Source organism: Aedes albopictus, chromosome 2 (genome assembly GCF_035046485.1).
Source record: "Aedes albopictus strain Foshan chromosome 2, AalbF5, whole genome shotgun sequence".
NCBI lineage: Eukaryota > Metazoa > Arthropoda > Insecta > Diptera > Culicidae > Aedes > Aedes albopictus.
In genome coordinates this window covers 485,994,968-486,018,201 of record NC_085137.1, presented here as the reverse complement: position 1 = coordinate 486,018,201, position 23,234 = coordinate 485,994,968, and the positions used below count along the sequence as shown (strand labels likewise).

General features: G+C 38.0%; 1 protein-coding gene across 13 annotated transcripts in view; it reads right to left on the bottom strand.

Moving 5' to 3' along the window:
• The window catches only part of LOC109424340 (collagen alpha-1(XVIII) chain), a 1,002,865-nt gene that overhangs the window by 82,612 nt on the left and 897,019 nt on the right, over positions 1-23,234 (bottom strand). For 11 of the 13 annotated variants that reach the window (XM_062854156.1, XM_062854153.1, XM_062854155.1 and 8 more), the window contains 3 exons: positions 6,501-6,741; positions 6,226-6,303; positions 5,281-5,426 (listed from right to left, as the gene is read on the bottom strand). In XM_062854156.1, coding sequence (XP_062710140.1) covers positions 5,281-5,426; positions 6,226-6,303; positions 6,501-6,741 — 465 coding nt within the window. The remainder of the gene's footprint in view (positions 1-5,280; positions 5,427-6,225; positions 6,304-6,500; positions 6,742-23,234) is intronic. The other 2 variants (XM_062854154.1, XM_062854161.1) reach the window with 2 other exon arrangements.

Below are 23,234 nucleotides of genomic sequence, written 5' to 3'. Positions count from 1 at the left end.
AGATTATCAGAAAGAAATCTTGGCAGGTCCCCAGAAGCAAATCCTGTTATAAATTTCTGGTGGATTCAAAGAGGAAACGCAGTAAAATATGTTGAAGAATCTTCAGAATCTTTTGGAAGTATTAAAATTCAAAGTTTCACAAGGCACTGTTGATGTACAAACGACAAAGATAATTCTACAAAGAAAGTGTTTTATAGGAATCCCAGTTTCCTGAAAAAAAAAAATACCATAAAAAACCCTGGAGTCCCAAAAAGATATTCTGGGGTAATCTCAAAAGAAACGCCTGAAGAAATATCAGGAACGATTTCTGGAGGAATTCAAAGAAAAATCTTTGAATAATTTCTGTAGAAAGTTCTGAATAATTGTAGGAATTCGGAAAGAACACCTAGGACAATTTCAAAAGCAACTCTTGGAACTAGATAGGAAAACAAAATTGGCCGTTACAAATATTTATTTCACTTTTTGTCCCACCACTCTTTGGCTGATCGAGGGGGGGATAAAAATAATAAAGCATTTAATCTGAAAAATATTAAAAACTCATCGGATTTGTTAAAGAATTTTCAGCAAAACCCGATATTTTGATAAATATTTTTTTGTCTGCCCCCTCAAAATGCAAAATCCAGCCAAAAATTTTTGAAGGGGGGGAGACAAAAAGTCAAAATTAAATTTGTATCAGCCTTATTACAGGTTGTGTTATTTTGTTACAGTGATTTTTGTAACAACGGTTGTTATAAAACATGTACCGTTAGTATCTAAAATAACAAAAATTCTAACAAAGCTCGTTCCAAGAGAAACAAAAATATAACAAGTTGAGATATGATCATAACAAGATTATATCAAAGTTTGCTAGACAAAAATTACAAAATTATTACAAAATTATAATAAGTTCTGTTATATATTTAAGAACAAATTTGTTATGAGTTTTGTTACATAAATCTCTTGGCTCGAGTGACCAAAATAACGAAAATATTAATCTTTTTCGCGGCAACAAGAAAAATCTTCTAAATGTTGAAATAATTTTGTTACAAAAAATATAACAGAGATTGCAAAACGTGTTACGAAATTATGTTAGAGGCAATTATATTATAATGCAAAATATACCGAATGTTGTTTTACATCTGCGTGAATAATAGAAACAAGTTTTGTTATGATTTAGTTACTAAAATTATAAAAAAAATGTAATATAGTTTTGTCATGGATATTCACATGGAAAAATTCTTATAACAGACTTACAACCTTTTTTGTTATTTCCATTCAGTTGTCATAATTTTGTTTTGATCTTGTTATGTGCTTCTGAGTCTTGGTTGGAAAACGGAAAGATTTTCTCAGAGAACACTGATTCCTGGTGGAATTCCCAAAAAATCCCGAAGAGAATTCAGCAGAAATTTAAATAGAGACACCTGGATTAGTTTGAGAAGAACTGAAGAAATCTCAGGGGTTAGAAACTTTTTCTAGCCAAGTCTAGTCTACACACATGCAGCCATCTTTTGGATGAATCCTGGAAAATGATAAAATCAACTACTTTTATTATATTTCTTGTCCTTCTCAATACTTGCAACGCATCGTAGATTTGCAAGGCATCTGTAGAAGCGTCCAGGGCTACAGTAAAGTGTAACTCATATCGAATTCATAGAGAAATCCAAGCGAAATGGTACGATATAACCTAGAGAAATCCCAGAAGAAACTTCGTGGTGTAACTTTTTTAGTAGCACGAAAGAAGTTTCAAGTGATTACACAGAGAAATTCCTTGAGGTTTCCTAAACGTATCGCAGGAAAAACTTCTATAGGAATTTACGAATTCCTTCTTTAATAGGATATTGAAACCGCGTTCTGGGAGAATAATCACTCCAAAAAGTCAGCCATTCTTGAAAGTGTTACTATGTATTGTGTCACTCTTGCGTTCAACGAAAAGAGACGGATACATGAATCACCCACTGTGTTGACAAAAAACGGATCATACATGTATTTTTTGCAGGGATTATAGGAGGATCTTTTTCTAGGGGGCTTTTAAAGAGGATTCTCTGGAAGAATTACAGGAGGATGCTCTAGAAAATTTCTGGAGGAATCACTGGAGGAATTCCTGGAGAAATTGTCCAGGAGAAATTCCTCAAGAAATCCGTGGAGGTATTCCAGAAGAAATCCATGGAGGAATCCCTGCAGGACTGTCTGGAGGAATCCCCAGAGGCATAACCTAAGGAATACTCGAGGAAGCTCTGGAAAACTATTGGAGACATCTCTGGAGAAGTTTCTGGAGGAATTTCTGGAAGAATTTGTAGAGGAATTCATGTTGAATTTCCTGGAGCAATTCTTGGAGGAATTCCTGGAGGAATCTGGGGAAGAACTCTCACTGGAGAAATTACAGCAGGAATCCTGAAGAAATCCTTTGAGGATTTCCTGGAAGAATCCAAGGAGGAATTCCTGGAGGAATTTCTGAAGGAATTGCAGGAGGAATTTCTAGAGGAATTCCAGGAGAAGTTCATTGATGAATCCCTGGAGGAAAAATTCGAGGAAGGAATCTTTGGAGGCGTTGCTAACGGAATGCTTGGAAGAGTTCTAGGATGAGTTCCAGGGGAAGTTTTTGGAGAAATTTCTGTAGAATTTCCTAAAGCAACTTCTTCAAGAAATTGCTGCAGAAATTCGCAAAGGAAATCCAGGAGGAACCCATGGAGGAATTTTAGGATAAATCCATGGAGGAATTTCAGAAGGAATCCTTCGAGGAAAAAAAAGTAGAAATTCCTGGCGGCACTGGTAAACGAATTCGTGGAGAAATTCATGGAATTTTATGGAGGAATCGATGGCGGTATCCCTGTAAGACTTCCTGGGGGGAATCCCTGGATGCATTTCCGAAAGAACCCTTCGAAGAATTCCAGGAGAAATTTCTGAAGGAATCCGTGATATGCAGGAGGAATTCCTGTTGAATTTTCAGGAGGAATCCCTGGGGGCATTCCCAAAGGTATGAATGAATTCCCGGAAGAAGCTCTGGAGTATTTATTCCTATAGAAATTCTTGAAGGATTCCCACGATGAATCCTAGCAGGGATTACAGAAGGAACCCTTGGAGGAATTCCTGGAGGAATCTGTGAACGAATTCTTGGAGGATTGCGTGAAGAAATTTCTGGATGAATTGCTGTAAGATTTCTTAGAGGAATTCCTGGAAGAATTCCTGCAGGAGTTCATTGACAAATGCCTAGGATCCAGACAACTCTGGATGAAATTCAAGAGGATTCCCTGGAGAAATTTCAGGAGAAATCGCTAGAGGAGATTGAGGGGGAGTCCCTGGAGGAATTCCTCGAGAAATTTATCCAGCGATTCCTCCAGGAATACCTCTAGGCAGGCTTGTCATTTGCTTCCGCATTTCCGGGAGAAATTTCTTGAGGATATTCTGGAGGAATTCTGGAGGAATTTTGAGAAATTCTTGAAGAAATTCTTGGAGGAATGTGAAGGAGTTTCTGGAGGAATTAATGAAGGAATTTCTAAAGTAACCCTTTGAGGATTTTTTAGAGAAACTTTTTAAGCTTTCCTGGACAAACTCCCAAAGGAATGACTGGAGGAATTTTCAAAGGAATTACTTTTAGGAATTTCTGAAGAAAATCTTGGAGGAATTCATGAATGAGAAATCCCTGCAGAAATTCCTGGACAAATTCTTGGAGGAATCCCTGGAAGAATTTCTGGAGAAAATTCTGGAGAGATCATTGCAACATTTCTGGCAGAGTTACTGGAGGATCTGTAGATTTCAACTAGGATTCCGATAGAAGGTTTTTATCTAGGAATACCGACTTTATCTATGGAATGTTCTCTAATTCTAGCATTGCTAATTGTCTAAGATTAAAATTCTTTCACAACGACATTCAATTTTTATAAAGTTGTGAAAGACGGACCCGGTTAGGATGGGTCTCCGAATCCAGCTTGATTTTCTATTCCGCAGAATAGTAACTTGTTATGTGGCTTAGTTGGTTAAAGCGCCAGACTAGCAATATGGAGTCATGGGTTCGTATCCCACTAAAACAAGTGGTATTTTTTATGATTTTATCTCCCATTTTTGCATCGAAATACTTTTATTGCCGACGTCTGTTTCAGACATAAATTAAATTTAATCGATAATTGTGAATTAAATGTAGATTCAAAACTTATAGTTTCTTTGTCTAAATTTGAACTTTGAGAAGTTTATGTGTGCTCCTAAGACACTCATAATGTCACTTAGTGTAGTAAGTCACATAAATGTATGCACCTCGGTCGTTATACTAAAAATATACCAATTTATTCGGGCAATAATAGCAAAAAGAACTCCTGATGTTTTATGCCAAAACAGAATCGAATTCACGCACTGCTTCACTACAGTATGCGGCAGGAAAAAATGCGAAAGTGTTTTCCAACTTCAAACCTCATTTTCGTCCATGTGACATTAACCAATCTATGTTTCAACGTTCCATGATCTATAATAGGCTAGTTTTCTGAAAAGTTTATTAAAAAAAATCCCATTTTGGTCACTAACCTTTACAGGGCGGCGCCTGAAGATGAAGACAACCAGAATTTTCAAACCGCAGAAAATCGCACAGGTCGCTAAATTTCGCATCTGATAAAACAAAATTTTTGATTTTCTCTACAATATCATCAAATATATGTACTTATTTCATCTGGTATGTGAAACTACATGGCTCTGGGTCAGTGTGGTCTGGTTGTTCATCGAATTTGAGCTAATTTTGTTACTGTTATAGTCATTTTGTTTAATGACCATTGGGCGCGCAGTTTATTGATATCCGCTTATTAGGCCTACATTATCACATGTTAAACATCAAATGTGTTCATTTTTATTTTTCAATGCTAGAATATAGGCATTGACTGATACACTGTCATGAAAAAATAGTCATATATATCCCATATTTAGCGTGTAATAGTGCCTTGAACTTTTCGCATTTTTTCCTGCCGCACCCTGTATAGGTAACATGGTAGACATGGTACATCTCAAGTCAATCGAGAGATAGGCAGTCAAACAACGTTCGTATTCTTCTGGTCTTTTTATGAGCCCAACATCTTCATCCGATGTAGCTGATGATGATGGCTTCCAGCCTGGAGGCTATTCTCTTTCTGTAATCATCATTACTTGTCGTCGTCGTCCAAGTCATCGTCATAGTCGAGGGGGGTGGAGGCCAAATGAAATAGCGCTGATTTCGGGCCGGAATAAATAATTCACGTTCATTTTCGGGGGGTTCTGTTGTCTCCGGGAGGCTTCACCGCGTCCGAAGTGATTGGTGCGTGATTGCGTTTCGGCTGACTGACTTACCTTTGACATGGCTTCGGTGCTCTGGAAGGTGACTGCTCCAGGTACGATACGCACATTGGAACCGTAGCTGCTGGGGATTTCGTCGCTGCTGTCGTGGTGGTAGCTGCGGCCTGGTGAGCCAGGTGGTCCCGGGGGTCCTGGCGGTCCTGCATGATGGAGCAGGTAATTTTCCGAGCGGGGAAAAAAGAGCAAATTGAATTCGTTAGGACGTTCGGTTGGTTTACGAGCCATAAGGACTGGAATGGAATTGCAAGCCAAAGCACCAACTGCTGCCACCAAGAAGCAAAGAGGTTATAAATAAAGATAATAAGAGAGGGACATGGTGTTAAACAGATCTATATTATCACTGCTATTGCATAACTATTTCTCATGAATAGGAGATCCACGAAAGACGATATACTAATACGATTAAAAGCGACGTAGCACTCAAATGAAAATCTTATTGATGATAGATGGGTTGCAGAAAAAAAAAATTTTGAAAAATAACCAGTAGGGTCTGGGACCATTTGGGCAAGGGCGACCTATTTTGGACACTTGCTGCTATAACTCAGTTAATTTTAAACCAATTAACATGAATTTTGTACATGGCTAGTGCGTATCTCACCTTATCCTAAAAATCAAGTCAATAGGTTCATAACTAACTGAGTTACAGCAGCAAGTGCCCAAATAGTCCCAGACCAAAATCCAGCACCACATTTAAAATTATTGAAGACGAAACGCAGACAACAATTCGCTTGATATTTTTTTAATTAAAATGCATTAGTGTTGCTAGATTCGAAGTCCATACGTTTATAACCAAATTAAACTTGAATAGCTGATTCCACCCTAAAACACTCATGAGATGAAAACTACCAGTAGAAAAACTACAAAAAAACGCATTAAAATATTCGAAACACGAAAGAATCCAAACTTGAAAGAAAAACTGAAACATTCATAAAGATTTACCGGCCGTACTATCTTCTAGTTCTCTGTGGTGCTTCAGTTCCCTAAGTTGCTTTAGTTCGTCTAAGCTTGAGCGGCTCCCTGTAACGTTAGCGAACGAAGATTTCATTTAAGCATTTTGCCTAGAGAATGCTTGTTGCTGATCAAGGTCGTTAGAACACATTTTGTGGGCCAGGCAGGCCAGAGAGGGGGATAGTATACAAACATGAACAATCCATTCATGCCAGCCACATTCCGCACTTTTGGGGTGGGAAAGTGCCAACAACCGAGAACCTTACCTTGCCGTCCGCCATAGTTCGGATCTCCGTAGTAGGGGCTGCGTGAATCCATGCCCGGTTCGCCCTTGGGGCCGGCTATCGAAACGCCCGGAATGCCGGGGGAACCCGGTGGCCCCGGAGGTCCCGGTGGGCCGGGCATCGGAATGTACTGGATGTTGTCGCCGGATGCCGCCGGAAGACCTGGTGGGCCTGGTCGGCCGTCCATTCCGTCTCGGCCGCGATCGCCTTTTTCGCCGCGGGGCTGTTTTGGGTATAGAGATCGTGGTCAGAAAAATTTCTACATATAGTGAGATACAATAGTTGCATTAGATTACCATGTAAATAAGTGCTGTGAAATCTAATCTTTTATTATCTGTAGCTACAGTAGACGTTCGATAACTGCAACATGTTTACGTTTTACTTAGCGAATGAAATTCGATAACTGCAACAGCTGACAGACGCCAAAGAATTGTCAGTTATTGCAGAATGCAGCCAATGTGCATACGAAAAACATCGCACTGCAACAAAAGTGCATGCGAAAAACATCGCATCATTGTTGACATTTCGTTTTGACGGATGGCGGTGCGATAACTACAAAACTGTTGCACTTAGCGGACTTGTAGTTAAATAGCATTGCAGTTAAAGCGTTTGCACCGATCGAACGTCTACTGTGTAGGACTTATGTTTTCTTACCGATTTCTGAACATATACATGTATGACGATTTATTAATTTTTTTTTGTCAAAATAGGTGTTGCCAAATTCGGAAAGAAACTGTCTATTAAAATGCAGTGGCATAACGCATAACTCGCGAATGGAATGTCCGATTTGGGTTGTGTTTGTTTTGTTAATTTTCACCAAACAAAGGTTTATGAGGCAAAAACGAGATTTTTTGAAAATCGATTTTTCATACATTTTAAATGGAGAATTGGAAAAACCAAGTAGTCAAGAGAAAGTTTGCCAGGGACAACTAGTTAATATAATAAAAAAAATCGAGATTTTCAGTCTATGGTTGGTCCATATCAAATCGTTTTTCATTTTAATGAAAATATTGGGAAATTTAAAACCTTTTTTTGAGTAATATTCTTACAAAACTTACAAAATCTCCTCAACTCTTCAAAAAATTTATGTTATAATAAAATTGTCATCTTGGGATGATTTTCGGCTTATATCTTCTTCAGGGAATTAAAAGTTTTAATCGCTTACGTTCTGAAAAGGTTTGTGAAAGCATAATCCGTTCTAAACAATTGTTTAGGAACCCTTATAAACAATTTGTTTGGGACGGATTATTCTTCCACAAAACTTTTCTGAACGAAAGAGCACTTCTTGTTCTCTGGAGAAGATGTAATACACATCAAAACTTTGAATGAAGGAGAATTTTTAATCGTTTGATTGTAATTGCGACTGCCAAGCCGAAAAGCATCCCTGGTGTCCAGATTCCTAATTCGATAGCTGCTTCCAAATATCTGAAATTGGCTTCTCTAACAGTATTGGAATGATAAACATCGAGTTAAGTACAGTTCCTTTCAATTTAAATTTAATTAATTTAATGTCAAGTCAAGTACGAGCACCTGAAGATGACCTTATAGTTGTCAAAATACGCAGCTGTCAAAGAATGCAAATTATTAGTGGAATGAAAAGGAGCATTACAACTAGATTTTTTTTACTGTTTTAAAATCTATGTTTTTCATAATGTTCTACACACGTGAACTAAAAAAAAGTTAATCTAAAATTTTCTAAAATTATCCACGCACCTACTGCAGTGATTGCTTCATTCACAAGTCGTGGATTACTGGTGCTGTGGAAAGTCATACAGTATCGATACTAAAAATAACATGTTCTCACTGTTCTTCATAGGCACGCCCAGAGAGTGTTGAAAGCGGACATATGGACCGAAGGAGAGCGCTAAGTGAGGTGGACAATAACTTGAAGTTGGCTTTCGGCTCAGTAAAATCGTTTCTTGTTCTGTGGTGCAGCTGGTTAACACACTGTCTAGTAAATTTAGAGGACGTGGGCTCAAATCTCACCAGAGCTACGTGTATTTTTTTGCAATTTTCCCATTTCAGTTTTTTAACACATTACCAATGAGCTTTGGACAAAACTTCAGGCTTTACGTATGTCTATATATTTTCCGTTGATTTTTCTCAACAACATTCGAATTGAATTATACAAAGCGAAAACGAAAACTTGCTTCATACACAAAAGTAACGAAGCGACAGATAGTTTGCCCTTAAAGGCTTAATAAATCAGGCCGAAACGTCAGGTAATACATCGTCGTTTTGAATTTCCATAGACTTTCCATAGCCAGTTACACCAATTAAATAACTTCCAGCTCAAATTCATGTCCAAATAACAATAATCAGAAAAAAAAAACCAGTACTAGTGGTAGTAGAAAGGTTAATCCCTTTGCCAGCGTTAATCCCTTAACAGCGCACTTAGTGCCAGCGTGGGTAAACTCTTTTTATTCCCGGTTTAAGCTTATCAAAAGCGGTAATGGACGGAGGTTGGTTGATTAGGGCCATCAATAAAAATAGAGATGGGCTCTTTGCGATAAAGATGACTGCGCAGCTGCTTAGATTCATCATAGACATTGCGTCTTCCAAGCCTGGCATCAGTAAAGACCTCAAACAGGCCCTAATAAAACTTCGTAATCAATGTCGGCGGCAATGTAGAACCATGAGAAACTCTGTTCTGAGGCAGCTGCCGAACCTCTGAAGTTGGAGGTGCCGAAGTCTATCCTGATGGAGACCTTCACATTCGCGGGTAGCCCAAAAAGTGCGGCGGACGCAAAGTGAAAAGCAATAGCAGAAGCGTGTGAGAGGCTCACAAGGCTAGGTGGTTGTTAACCCCGTCAATCAAGACTGAAGTGGAGAGTCTAAGTATTCCCACTAGAGATGGGAAAATGATTCAATTTTGAGAGTGAATCACTACCGATTCACTCTCAAAAAAGAGTCGACTCTTTTGACCGATTCAGTAACTTTTTTCCGTAACTTGATGAAAAGTGCTTTTTCGATGTTAGCCGACTCTTTTTTTATATGTCCAGTTTTCTAGCTCGCAAGGTATGGACGTCGACTCAGCCATCGACGCAATAAATACAGGATACACAGATTTTCGTTCATTCCATTAAAGAGTCGAATCACTAGCGCGAGCCGGCCATACAATATACGAATGAAAAATGATCGATTGGCAAAGATTACGTTTTTCTGTGTCTAAACATCACTTAAGTACGCAGTTAATCCAACTATTTTCGCCACTTGTTGTTCTCTAAATCAGTAACAAATTTTGAAAACGACGTATAATCAATGGTGTAGCATTGGTTATACGTCGTTTTCAAAATTTATTACTGAAATGAACTTCAGCGAATCGTAACTCTTTTGAAAAGAATCGTGATTCACTCACTCGGTTTCGCGAATCGGTTCTTTGAGTCGACTCGCGAGTGAGTTACCCATGTCTAATTCCCACATATAATAGATGTTTATCCTACACAGCAAAAATTGGTGAAATTTAAACTACATGTAAAACATAAACACTGTGATTTTACACAACTTGAAAAGAAAATTCGATTTAAAATTCCGTTGAAATCAATGCACATAACTAGAGCATGAAAAAAGACGCAATAATACGGGTTTATTATCTTGATATTACAGCGCGATCCAATTTTACCACCTGCTGTATAACTGAGTTAATTTACATAAGTTATTAGAGCGATTAACATTGATATTTCCACTTTCGTGTAAAAATAAATCGTTCATCATTCCAGGCCAAAGACAATATGGCCGGCGTGTTGCTCCTCGGTTTGTTTACGGCGTTAGGTTCGGCGGTGTTTCAATGTAATTTGTACATTTCTTGCAATGATTTTCAAATAAAAAAGTCGTCGCGAGTGTTCCGTACGTCTTACGAACCAGTGTGTATAAAAATATCAACAGGTAAGCTGCTTTTTTTTTGCGAAATATGACTTGGATTGTATCGAGATTTTGTTCCCTTCCAGGTGCCCGCATTCGAGGTCGCAATGGATAGGTTGTATCGTTCTACATCACAGACAGCTCTCACAATGATGACGGAGCTAAATAAATCACACACCCTCTGGCCAGCTTCCAGCATACGATGGAATTATTATCCCAAAACTAGTGTAAAATATGTATGAAACAATAAAATGCATTTCTGGCACGAATCATTTTGTTTTCTTTTTGCTATTATCTGACCGGGAGAGAACAGCAGCACTATTGGGAACAGCAGAAAGCGAAACAGAATAAAAGAAGCGCACGCGTGGGGCGATTCAATGAATTTTCAACGACGTGTAAATTAATCATTGTAAATTTAAAACGCGTTGTAAATTTGTGTTTATTTTCATGCTCCAATTATGTGCATGAAAATAAACTTAAAATTACATTATTTTTTTAACTGTGAATAGCATTTAACTCAAAACGTGTGTAAAAACAATATACCTTGCTCACTGCTTCCATCTATACATATAACGAATTGCTGCAGTGATTGTTATCTGACAGGTACTACTTGCGTTTGTCATTTGCATCCAAGCGCTATGGTTGCCAGTTAGATTTTCTTATTGAAATGATGGTTGAAAGGGTTTACACAAATTTCATATGCTAGCTAGCACAAACGTCTGTTACACCGTTCAACACTAAATTTTGTTATGGGATAAAAAAACAGGGGTTTGGGACTCTAGAAGTGTCATAGTGAAAGATTTTTTGAAAAATATTGGACCGGACCTTCACAGTTCAAAACCGAAGTTTGTATGGAGAACTTGGGGTGTTCAATTGATATGTGCATTAGAACGCGCTGTGCATATATTTAGGCGTTAGATAATAACGAAACTAACCCAAATACCGAAAACGCCTAAAAATATGCACGGTATGTTTTAATGCACATATCAATTGAACACCCCAAGTTCTCCATACAAACTTCGGTTTTAAGCTGTGAAGGCTCGGTTCAATATTTTTCAAAAATTCTTTCATTACGACACGTCTAGGATCCCAAACTCCTGTTATATTTTTTTTCTCATCCCATAACACCAAATTTTGTAAAATTTTATCGAGGAGTGTTATCTATGCTACTCGAAAGTCTGGAAGACGATCCTTGGAAGAGATCCTTGGTAAGGGTTTTCACCGCTGAAATGACTCTGAAGTTCAAAAAAATTATAGGGAATGTAAAAGTGGGCTGATCGGTATGTCCGCTGGGTATACGTGAGCTACAGGAGGTTTGTTTTACATGTCTGAAACAAGGACACAAGTCGTGGCACTGCAAATGCCCTGACAAGAGCAAGCTTTGTAGGCGATATGATGGTAAAGGCCATAAGGCGCAAAGCTGCATAAACCCGCCCAAGTGCTTGATTTGTTCCGGAAAACCCACGAACAGCAGGCTCCACTCCACACAGATCCAACAAGCCATGCCTTTAAGAGAGCCTCAGTTAATAAGTCACATTCGCTGAGTGGGGGTCGCTATCATATCGTATCCATAGCGAGCATCATTAGGTAAATGGAGATTTCGACAACGGGGAAATACCCAGTGCAGAAGTTGAAGTCTACATCCCATGTGGGTTTCATCATCGCCAAGGTAAACGGGGTCTTCTTCTGTAGCTGCCATGTGTCCGCGATCGAGTAGTTCACACAGATGTTGAACTGTATGATCCATGATAAAAGCAGGTGACTTCAATACCAGGGCTATGGAATGGAGAAGATGGTTTCACAAACCAACGGGGTAAATCCTGCTAGAAGCACTGGCCATACGCGATGACGACTTTGGTACTAAAAGTATCTTTGACCGAAACGAAGCAGATTCGATCATCGAAGTTACTTTTTGTAGCCCTAGCCTAAAAAGTAGTTCGGATTGGAGGGTGGACGGGGATGATGCCAACACTCCTAACTGTCACCTGGCGGTTCACTACATTATAGTCAATAATAACAGTGTGGAACGGACCTGGTGTGATGGTTAAAGCACGTGACTATACCGCCGAGGACTTGAGATGAAGTAGCTTAGGGCTATAAATGTCACTAATACAGATAACAGATACAGCAGGTCGTCGTTAATACAGATACAGCAGGTAGCAGACCAAACTCAAGTTTACGTAGGTATTTAGGGCATTCCGCAATAAGCGAATCTTATTCTGTCTAAGCTATGATTAGTGTTTAGCGGTGCTCTCGCGTGAAGATAATGTCACCATGCTTAGGCAAGTTTAGCCTAGGAATGGAAGACCACCGGCGTGCTGATGGACTCCCGAGACAAGAGCAAGCCAAAAGGTCTATGCTATAAGGCTCTCTGTCAGAGTGTCAATACCAACTTGTGGAGTGATGACTACAGAGGCGTGGTCGTGATGGCCTAAGCAAGAGGTGCAATGGCTTCTACCGAGCAGTCTCCAAAGTAGCAGGAGATGAACATCGAGGGCCTTTTTCCGCATCATGATCCGAGTCCTTCGTCTCCTTTCATAGCACCACTTGGGATTGGGACTTGCGATGAGGGAAAGGAACTTCCGGTGATTTAAAAATCCCTACGCTGAAGGCACTAGGTACGTACGAAGTTCTGAACCTGACCTTAACAGTAGATCTATTGTAGAGGCTCCTGGGATGTTCAGATCTACTATGCAGAAATGCTTGGACAAAGGATTCTTCCCTGAGATTTAAAAGCGACAAGACTGGTCCTTTTGCCAAAAGCGGGGAAATCACCCGGTGATCGGTTGGTATATAGACCAATATGCTTGATCAATACAGTGGAGAAGGTGCTCGATATGATCTTCAACAAACTGTTGAGGCACATACAGAGTGTAGATGGTCTTTCGAATAACCAGTTTGCCTTCTGGCAGAGAAGGTCGATTGTAGACGCTATCTGAAGAAATCCCAATAGAAACCCTAGAGGAATTCACAAGAATAATTCCACAAGGTATCAGTAAAAAATTCTAGAGAAATCCTAGAAGGTATTGCTGGAAGAACCTCTACAAAAATTTCTAGACAAACATCTTCAAGAACTTTTGGAGGAATCATATTCTTATATGTTCTTCAAACCTGAAGAGATTCCTGGAAAAATCAGTAGAGGTATTCTGGAGGAGTTTATGGATGAGTTTTTGAAGAAATCACAGGAATTTCTATTGGAATCCCAGGATGATTGAATGGAAGAGCTCCAGGAGGTATTACAGTTAGAACTGTTTGAGAAATCTGAAGGTATGCCTAGATAAAATCTCGGAACAAACTTCAGAAAAAATCACCGGTGGTACTTCTGAAAGAGTCCTAAGAAGATTTGCTCGAATAATCCCAGCAAGAGTTTCTGAAGCTATCCCAGGAAAAATCACCGAAGAAATATGCCTAGAAGAATTTGTACAGGAATTACCAGAGAAACTACATCAGGAATGCCTGACGGAATCCTAGTAGTAGTTCCTGAAATACCTGAAATCATTGTAATCATTGTAAGAATCGGTAGAGGTAAAGAGTTTCTGAAAAGATCGCAGGAGTAATTTCTGAAGGAATCGCAGGAAGATTTCCTTGAAAAATCCAATTCCTGAAGAAATGCGAGAAGTATTGTGGGAGGTAACACAGTAGGAATTTCTAGAGAAACTCCGTCAGGAACGCCTGGAGGAATCCAAAGAGAAGATCCTTAAAGAAACAGCTGGATAAATATCTAAAGAAATCTGTGGAAGAATTTGAAGAGGAATTTTGGAAGAATCCATGAAGGAGTGCCTGAACTGAAGAAATTTTAGCAAGAATACCAGGAGAAATCCCTTGATGAATTCCTGGAGGTACCACAGTTAGTATTTCTGAAGGAGTTCTGGAGAAATTTCTAGAAGAACCGCCGTGGAATCCCAGCTAGAATTCCTGGAGGAATCCCATGAAGAATTTCTGGAGCAATCCCTGGATGAAATCTCTTACGAAATCCCTGGAGGAATCACCGGAGGATCTTTTGGAAGAATCCCAGGAAGATTGCTTTGAATAATCCCAGCAGAAATTCCTGAAGGAATACCTAGATAAATTCCTTGAAGAATTTCTTCGGGTATAAGAGTAAGAATTTCTGGAGGAGTCCTCAGAGGAATTGGTGGAAGAACCACAGCAGGAAATGTTTGAGGAATCACGGATAGAATTTCTGGGCAAAGGCCAACAGTAGTTGCTGGAGGAAATTCTGGATTAAATCACTGAAGGAATTCCTAGAGAAATCCCTAGAAGAAACTAGAAGATTTCTGGCAATTGAAGGAATTTTAGAGAAATCCTAGGAAGGATGGTGAAGGAATGTCTGCAAGAATTTCCAGTGAAATCTCATCAGGAGTATTCTGCTCCTCTTCCAGAACTGGTTATCACTTATGTTTTATGAACTTCAATCCGAAATGGTGAAAGTTAGAGCTGAGCAAACTATTGCTAATTTTATTTTTTTTTATTTTGTCAGTATTGTACTGTTATCAGACACAAACTCAAATCTATATATATAAAAATGAGTTTGAAGTTTCTTTGAGGCAACAAAACTCAAGAACGGATGACCCAATCAGCATGTCCCTTGCACGGTTCGGTTCGTAGTCGTGGTGGCTGTGTTTATATGCCGAAAAAGTTACGAAAATCATTTTAAAAAGTATGAAAATTGTGAAAATACTGATTTTTTAGAAGCAGGGAACAAATTCAGCATGAACGAAATTATCCAATCCAAGAGTGCGTTGCTACGATGACCTAAACAGTTGTCAAACCACCACAGCTTGGCAAGACAAAGTTTGCCGGGACAGCTAGTATTTAATAAAATCATGCCAGTGCCAGAATACAACTAAACGTAACTATTTGCGGGATCCGGAACTGTATGCGCAAGCTTACCCCAGTAATTTTCCATTCCAAATAAGCTGCAAAAACTTCACATACCGGTGTCAGATTGACTGTGCATTGAAATGTTATTTTTTTCCAACAATTGTTGCACACAATTGGTAGCATGAAGAGGAATCTTTTTTGCTGCTACATTCTTTTCCCGGGATTTTATTTTGTTGCTTCAACAGTCAGGTATGCTGGGAATCAGCTGGCTGGCTGTTGGCTATCTAGTTGTTTAAAAATTTAAAATGGAATTTTCAGCTGGTAGTTTCGGATGTTTGGTTGATTTTGGTTGTGATTCGTGAGTTCTGACTTCTGGTGTGGTATACTGAATGCTGCAACAGAGGGGTTTAGGGCCAGTCAGTCAGTACAAGTCCAACCAACACATGAGTACATGAAAGCTTTCCTTTCAGTAGTTGGTTGGTAGTCCCCAGCTGCATTGGAATGGGAAATCCAAATGATAACTTCATACCCGTCACCATCAGACGCGGACGTGTGCAAAAGTTTCCAATTCCGGGATGATTGGAGTTTTTTTTTCCGAGTCCGGAATATGTGTACACTGTTGCAAATCCTTCCTTTTAAAATTTCTAGCTGATTCCGGTGAACGTCGACGAGTGTATCGGAAACCATAACGAGGTTTGCTTTCTGGTAGTGATAAGTTTTCATCTAACTGTGTTGAACGGAAACACAAACCGAAACTGCGAATGGTTTCCCACCGCCGTCCCGACTTAACTACTCCTGTCCGCTTACCTGCGGTGGAAATAAATCCTTTCGCACCACCATTGCACACAAAGCAATAGATCAAATTGAACACCAGATTTCAACTGCTTAGCTCAGCTTCCGGTGCGAGACGGAAAACGAGCTAAGCTGCTACACATTGTTGCCATTTTCTCCTCATATATGTAGTACCTACTTCATGGGTTTGTCGACCAGTAGTGGCAGTGGTGTGAATCTCGCCTTTCAGCGCCACTGATTCCGGGCAATTTTTCTTGCTTCACCAGATTTTCAAGACTTCAAGCTTCGGTTTGCACTTCCGGTTGCTGCTGCCAGTTTGGGCTATTCTCGGCGGCCGTGGTCTATGTATGTGGCAGAAATCTGTTTTAAAGCGATCCCGGTGGAATCTTGGGAACAGATATAGGCGTGGGCAGGGGTGGACCTCAGTAGTGTCATAGAAGTTACTTGAAGTTACTCACTGAGTAATCAGCTCTTCGAAAAAAAAATGTGCTGCTTTAAAAAAGTTATCAAATCGTATTTCCGTTCATACTTAATTTTACTTAAGCTTAAATATATTTTGTGCTTTTAATGCTTATATAAAAACCTTTGTTAGTTTTAATGTTTTTGTGCCTCCCTCCTACACATGTATGATAAAACTTACTTTCTGATATTCTCATTATTTTTGCGACTTCATTTGTATAAGAAAAATTTTTCTTTGCTATATTGGAAGAGCGAAGAAGCCCTCATGAATTCAAGAAAATCCGTTCAAAATCTCCTCTTCCAGTAGAAGAAAAAAAATCTGCCCTCCTGAATATATTTAAATGAACATTTCATACTATTATGCACCCTTAAAACATTAAGCAATTATTTATATTGATATTACAATCTTTGTGCCTCCAAACGCAAAAAAATATCTTTTATGATATTGGAAATTACTCTTCCTGAATACAAGAAAACTGCCTACGAGATTATAAAGGTTTTTTGTGCAAACATATTTCTGTTAGAAATTCCTCGAAATAACAGTAATTTTCCCAATGGCTAGATAGGTTTCTTAAGAAATTTCTCTAGGTATTCAATCGAACATTTCTTTAAAGATTCCGCCAAGAATTCCTATCCGTATTATTTCAAAACATCAAGGAATTATTCGGAAATTACTTAAAATATTCCCACAAAATATTCTCAACGACTAATTTTAGAAAATCTTGCATGATTGCTCTAGAAATGCTTCCATGAATTTCATCAGAAATCCACCAGAAATTCCTCTACAAGTTCCTGGAGAGATTTGTTTAGATGTTTTTCTTTTTTTATTTATGTGTATTTTAACTTAATTAACTTAATTTAACTGAATTTTCACTTAGGCCAGATGTTTTTAGAAGGATTCATTTATAAAACTATTCAAAAATTTCTTCAAAAATTTATCCAAAGATTTTTTTGAAAATATTCTATGAATTCCTTATAAAACTGCACTATGGATATCTTCAGAAATTTCTCCAGGAATTCATTTACTAAATCTTTCATGGACTCTTTCAAAAATTATCAAAGGGAATCTTTAGGAAATTTCTCCAAGCCTTCCTTCAGATATGCGCTTAAGATTTACTTCAGAAATTTCATAATTCGATTAGGTTATGAATCCATGGATTTCTTTTTAAAATTCCCCTGCGATTCCTCTAATGTGTTCTTTAGAAAATTCTTTTGAAGAAATCAGAAGTTTCTCCAAAGGGTTCTTACATTTTTTTTTCAAAAGATCCTGAAAATTATTTCTTTATTTTTAAAATATAAAATAGAAATAGAAATTCATTCGCCGATTGTTTTATAAATTCTTTCGGTTCCGGGTCATTTGGCCGAACGTCATTTGGCCGAACGTCATTTGGCCGAAAGCCGTTTGCCCTTACGCCATTTGGCCGAAAGGGTCATTTGGCCGAATGCCAATTGGCCGAATGCCGTTTGGCCGGAAAACAAATGATGCACTTAAGGGACCGTCCCCTGTCCTCCGCCTCAGTATAACTCGAAAGAACAGCCTATAATTCAAAGAAGGAAAAATCTTTGATAAAATGTTTCAACGCCAACTAATTCCTGAATAGCTAAACTAGAAAGAATAGCCTATGATTAAACGAAGGGAATATTTCTGATGATCATATTGGCAGTTGGAATATCCAAAACTTATTCCCATTTTTTTTTATCATAATTCGGCCAAACGGCATTCGGCCAAACGACTCATTCGGCCAGATGGCATTCGGCCAAATGGACGGACACCAATTTTTTCAACGAGCTGTTTTTTTAGACAACATACCGGTAGTTTCTTCAGGAATTCATGCAGGTAATTCTTCAAGAACTCATCTAGAGATTTCCTCGGGAATTTCTCCAGGGATTCTACTGAATACATCCGCAGGAATAACTGCTGGAATTTATCTAGAAAGTTTAGCAAGATTTTTTTTTTCATTAAGTTCTTTTTTCCAAAAATTTCTTCAGCGTTTCCGCCAAGAATACATCTAAGTTTTTTTTCAACGGATTTGGAAATTCCTTCAGAAATATTTCCCAGGAATGTCTACAGCAGTTCCATTGGAATTTTTTGAAGAGACTTTTTGAATGATGGCCCTGAAGATGATCCAATAGCCGGACCGAAACGTCGGTGATCAGTAATTAATCAACGCAAATTGTTGAGCTACAAGCCGAAATTTTCCAGAAAAATCAACAAAATTCTCCAGGAACTCTTTTTAAGATTTTCAATAAATTTTCTTGAAGTACCACCAAGCGTGTACCAAAAAGGTTTCTCTGGTATTTCTTCACGAATATCTTCAAAAATTGAGATTTCTTCAAACATGCCTACAAGGATTTTTACAGAAATTAGACTGGAGTTTCTTCAAAATCTCCTTCACACGGAGTCTAATTCCTTCATGGATTTCTTCCGAAATTTCTCCAGGGACTTTTTTAGTATTTTATGGTTTACTTAAGGAATTTTATGTAAAGGATTTCGTTGAAAGTTCTTGAAAGTTCTTCATTTTCTGAGCAATCCCTTCAGAGATTCTTGCAGAAATTCTTACAAAGATTTTTATATTGCTCCTACAATTCCGTCATAAATATTTCCAGGAATTGCTTCGAAAATTCTTCCCGAGATTTTTTTTTTTGTTTTTTATCTGTATTAACGAGATTTTTAGCCCTGAGCTAGTTCATCTCGGGACCCACGCTTTACTTCCCTTCCGAAGGAAGAACTCACATTTTGCGAGTTTGTCGGGAGTGGGATTCGATCCCAGGTCCTCGGCGTGATAGTTCCCGAGATTTGTTTTAGCAGTTTTTCCGGAAATTGTACAAAAAATCCTCAACTCTGGAGCTGACTTACTGATCTCTGAAAGAACTCAAGATACCTGTGACAATTCTTGAAATTTTTTTGGGAGGATTCCTGGGCAATACCTGAAAGAACCCCTAGAGATACCTCAGAAGAAACACTTCCAAGAATGTCCGATACACTTTCTCAACATATGAGAGATAATTCTGCTGATTTTTGTTTTTAAATCAATAAATGGCTAAGGAAATTTCTGAACGAAAGAAATTTTTGAAGGGATCTTCAAAAGAATGCCTTTAAAATGGGAGAATCTTCTTCAGATACAACTAGAACTATTTCTTGAAAACATCTTTGAAAAGTGCCAAGGAGTAAAGCTCTATAAAAACTTCTGAAGGATATCCGGTGAAACGTCTGAAATAGTTCCTGAAGAGAAGTCCGAATAATTCTTCGAATGAATTTATGAATCAGACCTTGGAGGAATATTTAAAGGAACTTTTTCAGAGAAATCCCTGTAGCAATTTGTAGATGAATCTCCTGAGATTTGGAATTCTTTAGAAACACCAAGGAATACTTCGTGGAGGAATTTCAGAAGAAATGCGTGAAGAAATTTTTGATGAAATCCCAGGAGGAATCCCAGCAAAATTACCTGGAACAATTTCTGGAAAAAATCTGGAGGCATCTATAGAGGAACTCTAATTTTTCCGAAATAATGTATAAAATTGGGTAAATTATCCATGAAAATATGGATATAATAAAACCATGGACGACTTTTTCGTAAAATTGACACTGTTGGTTTATGGATCATTTCCTAAATAATATGGACCATTTACTAAATTTTATGGATCATTCATTAAATTTTATGAATAGTTTCCAAAATTTCATGGGTCATTTTATATGTTTTAAGGATCGTTTTCCTATTACATATTTATGGATCATTTTTATATTTTATGGATCGCATTCACATTTTTATGGATTGTTTTCTTATTTTTATGGATCATTTTCTATTTTTTTAGGGATCGCTTACTATTTTTATGGACCATTCTAGGGATCGTTTCAACCACTTCAAGGAGCAGTTTATTAAATTCTTGATTTTTTATTGCTAAATTTAACTAAAAGAAGGGAGCATTCGACCATGTTTCATAGATCCAAAAAAATTCTAGTTTCCTGGCATACTACTATGGAATATTATAAAGTTATCAATGGATCATTTAGCAATTTTTCATGGATCGTTTTATAAGTTTAACGGTGCAAACATTGGGCTGAAATTTGAGGGGCATTTCTCTAGAGATCTGTATGTCAAGAAACACCGTAGTACGACGTTTGCGGGACAGCTAGTAAAAAAAAGAAAATAAAAGTTATGAAATCATCCCAATATGAATCCCAAATGAAATTAATTTTTCGTTAAGTTTTATCTGGAGTTTTTTTGGAAACAGTCGTTCGTGCAGTGATATTTTCATCAAAATCAGTTTTTATTCAAATGATCTTATTTATGCGTGATTTAAAAGGGCCGATATTCCGACTAATAATAAACTAAATACTAAAGCAATAGAAATATTGATCGAGAAGTTTTCCAAAAGTTAGAGAACTTTTTGAAATTTGGGTCTATATATATTTAAAAAAATAATGGATGGAATATTTTCAATTTTTATTAGGAAAGACTTACTTAAAATTGAAGATGCAATCTTGTTTGGCTTTTTTTTTTCACTACAAAAAATACGTAAAATCTTCTTATGTAGTTGACGCTTATAAAAATATGCCATATTTTTGCACATATAATCTGCCAAACGGTTTCCTTTTTTTATATCAAAAATACATAGGATTTATTCTGGAAATGTAGCTCAGTAGGTATGATATAAAAATATCACAATAAAAAAAATCGAAGAAGTTGAAAACACTTGGTATATTTGTTGAGCAAAATTGGATGAATTTCCAAATGCTACTTTCAACACACATAGACAACATAATATACAAAAAAAAGAAAAAAGAAGCTGCATATCAGAGTTTTAAGTATAAACCTTATCACAAAAAAATTAGAATGCTTGATCGTGATATAATGTTAAAAATTTGTACAAATCGTTCAAGTTTTACTGATAGTTTTATAACTAGTTAAACCTTTATTCAATTTTTCTCAAAAATTCAGAAAATCGCCATCTATATGTAGGTAACTTAAGGTAAACATTTTAGTGGAATTGAGCTACGCATAAAAAAGTTGTGAGCATGTCAACAAAAACGATGGACTAGCCTAGGGGTAAAAATCTCGATAAACTAGTTAAAAAAAAAATGAAAAAATACGAAAAAACGCTGTACCAACAAGTAACATTTTGATGACCTTGTAGAGATCTTGTAGATGTCTTGTAGAGGTTTTGAAAACTGTCATAGAACCTAATACCTTTTATTTTGGTTATATGATGGTTCTAAGAACTTCATCTAGGTTATTTGACTAAAAAAATGCTACTTAATATACAGCTGCATATTTTATGGATCTTTTTTTCTATTTTCTAATGTTTATTTTTTTGAATTTAAGGGATTACACATGTATTTTTTATGGATCATTTCCATTTTTCAGGTATCGTTACCTATTCTTATGGGTCATTATAAGGATCGTTTCAACCATTTCATGGAGAAGTTTATGCAGTTCTGGATTGTTTTTATTGCTAAATTTTACGAAAAGGGATGGGGGACTACTTACTTGGCAATTTTTCATGGACCCTAAAGACTACTTCATGGTTTTCTAAGACCGCTTGTCCGCTATTTCACCAAAAGTTGCATTTGATAGAAATAAGTTTCACTGGGCGGATTTTTATTTCTTTCTAAAGAACGGTCGTCCAGATTAAAGAAAAGCTTCCGAATAATGTGCATAACGTGCATTTCCACGAGGGCATACTATAAAAGGGATGTTGATATTTGGCAACCATGATTTACCAGCTCAGATTATACAATGATAGTAATGGTGGACCTAGTATGGTAGGCACCCAAAAAGTAGGAGTTTATGTAGGCATCTCAATCGGCATCCAGAAACGGTGATGTTCTAGTTATACTAACTGAGTTTCCAGGATATTCATTCATGACGGGTTATCATATGATTGTTTCAAGAAATGTTTGAATGTCCTTTTTAATTGCATAACATCAGGGCTTTTTCGTTTTCCTGTTAATTTTCCAGTTTCCTGCTTAAGCATAATTTTGCTTTCTTCTTCTATTTGTATCATTGAGACTGAATCCCATCTTTCCTGGCTAAGCCACTGATCCCAAACCAACAAAAATCTTACACTTTTAAGGTCATAAATTTCATCTTGTCCAAAAAGGAACCAGGTCCCTCCTGTCTGCTACTTCTGCCAATCTTTGGACGTACCTACGTTTACGTACGCCATACGTATACGTTCACCAAAGAGCCCTGATGGAGTAAAAGCAAGCAAACTCGTTCGCTTTGTGAAACTGGAACTTCGCTGGATGACTGGGGAGTACCCGTCCATCGTCGTCGTCGTCGTGTCGTTTCTCTACGAGTAGCACAATTTGTGTGAAGTATATATTTCATGTTCTCTTTAGCATTTCTAACTCGTCTTCTCATCTCTCTGCTGCTGCTGCTGCTTCTGGGGGTTGTAGGACCGGTCACGCTTTGAGTCGACTGGGTTACCAACTTCAAGAGAAAATATCATCCCCCTGGCGGCGGGACTCAACCTACCCCTTGAAAAATGGAGGGCAGTAGGATGACGGCGCTGAAGGACGGACGGTACTTCTCAGAGGAGGAATGCTTAAAGCAGAAACTCATTTCCCTCAAGTTGAAACACTTTGTTAGAGCGAATCGAGGCGAAACCGTGTGGCCATGTGCCAAGGGCTCACGAGTCCTTCAGGACGAGGAGGAGGATGACGACGACGGTGCCACAGCCTCGCAGAGCTCCACGGTTTGCAGTAACACCCTAAGGCAGCCAAAACTGCGCTACGTGTCTAGTCTAGCTAGGTCCGTCCGTTCCTCCTTACCGGTGGCG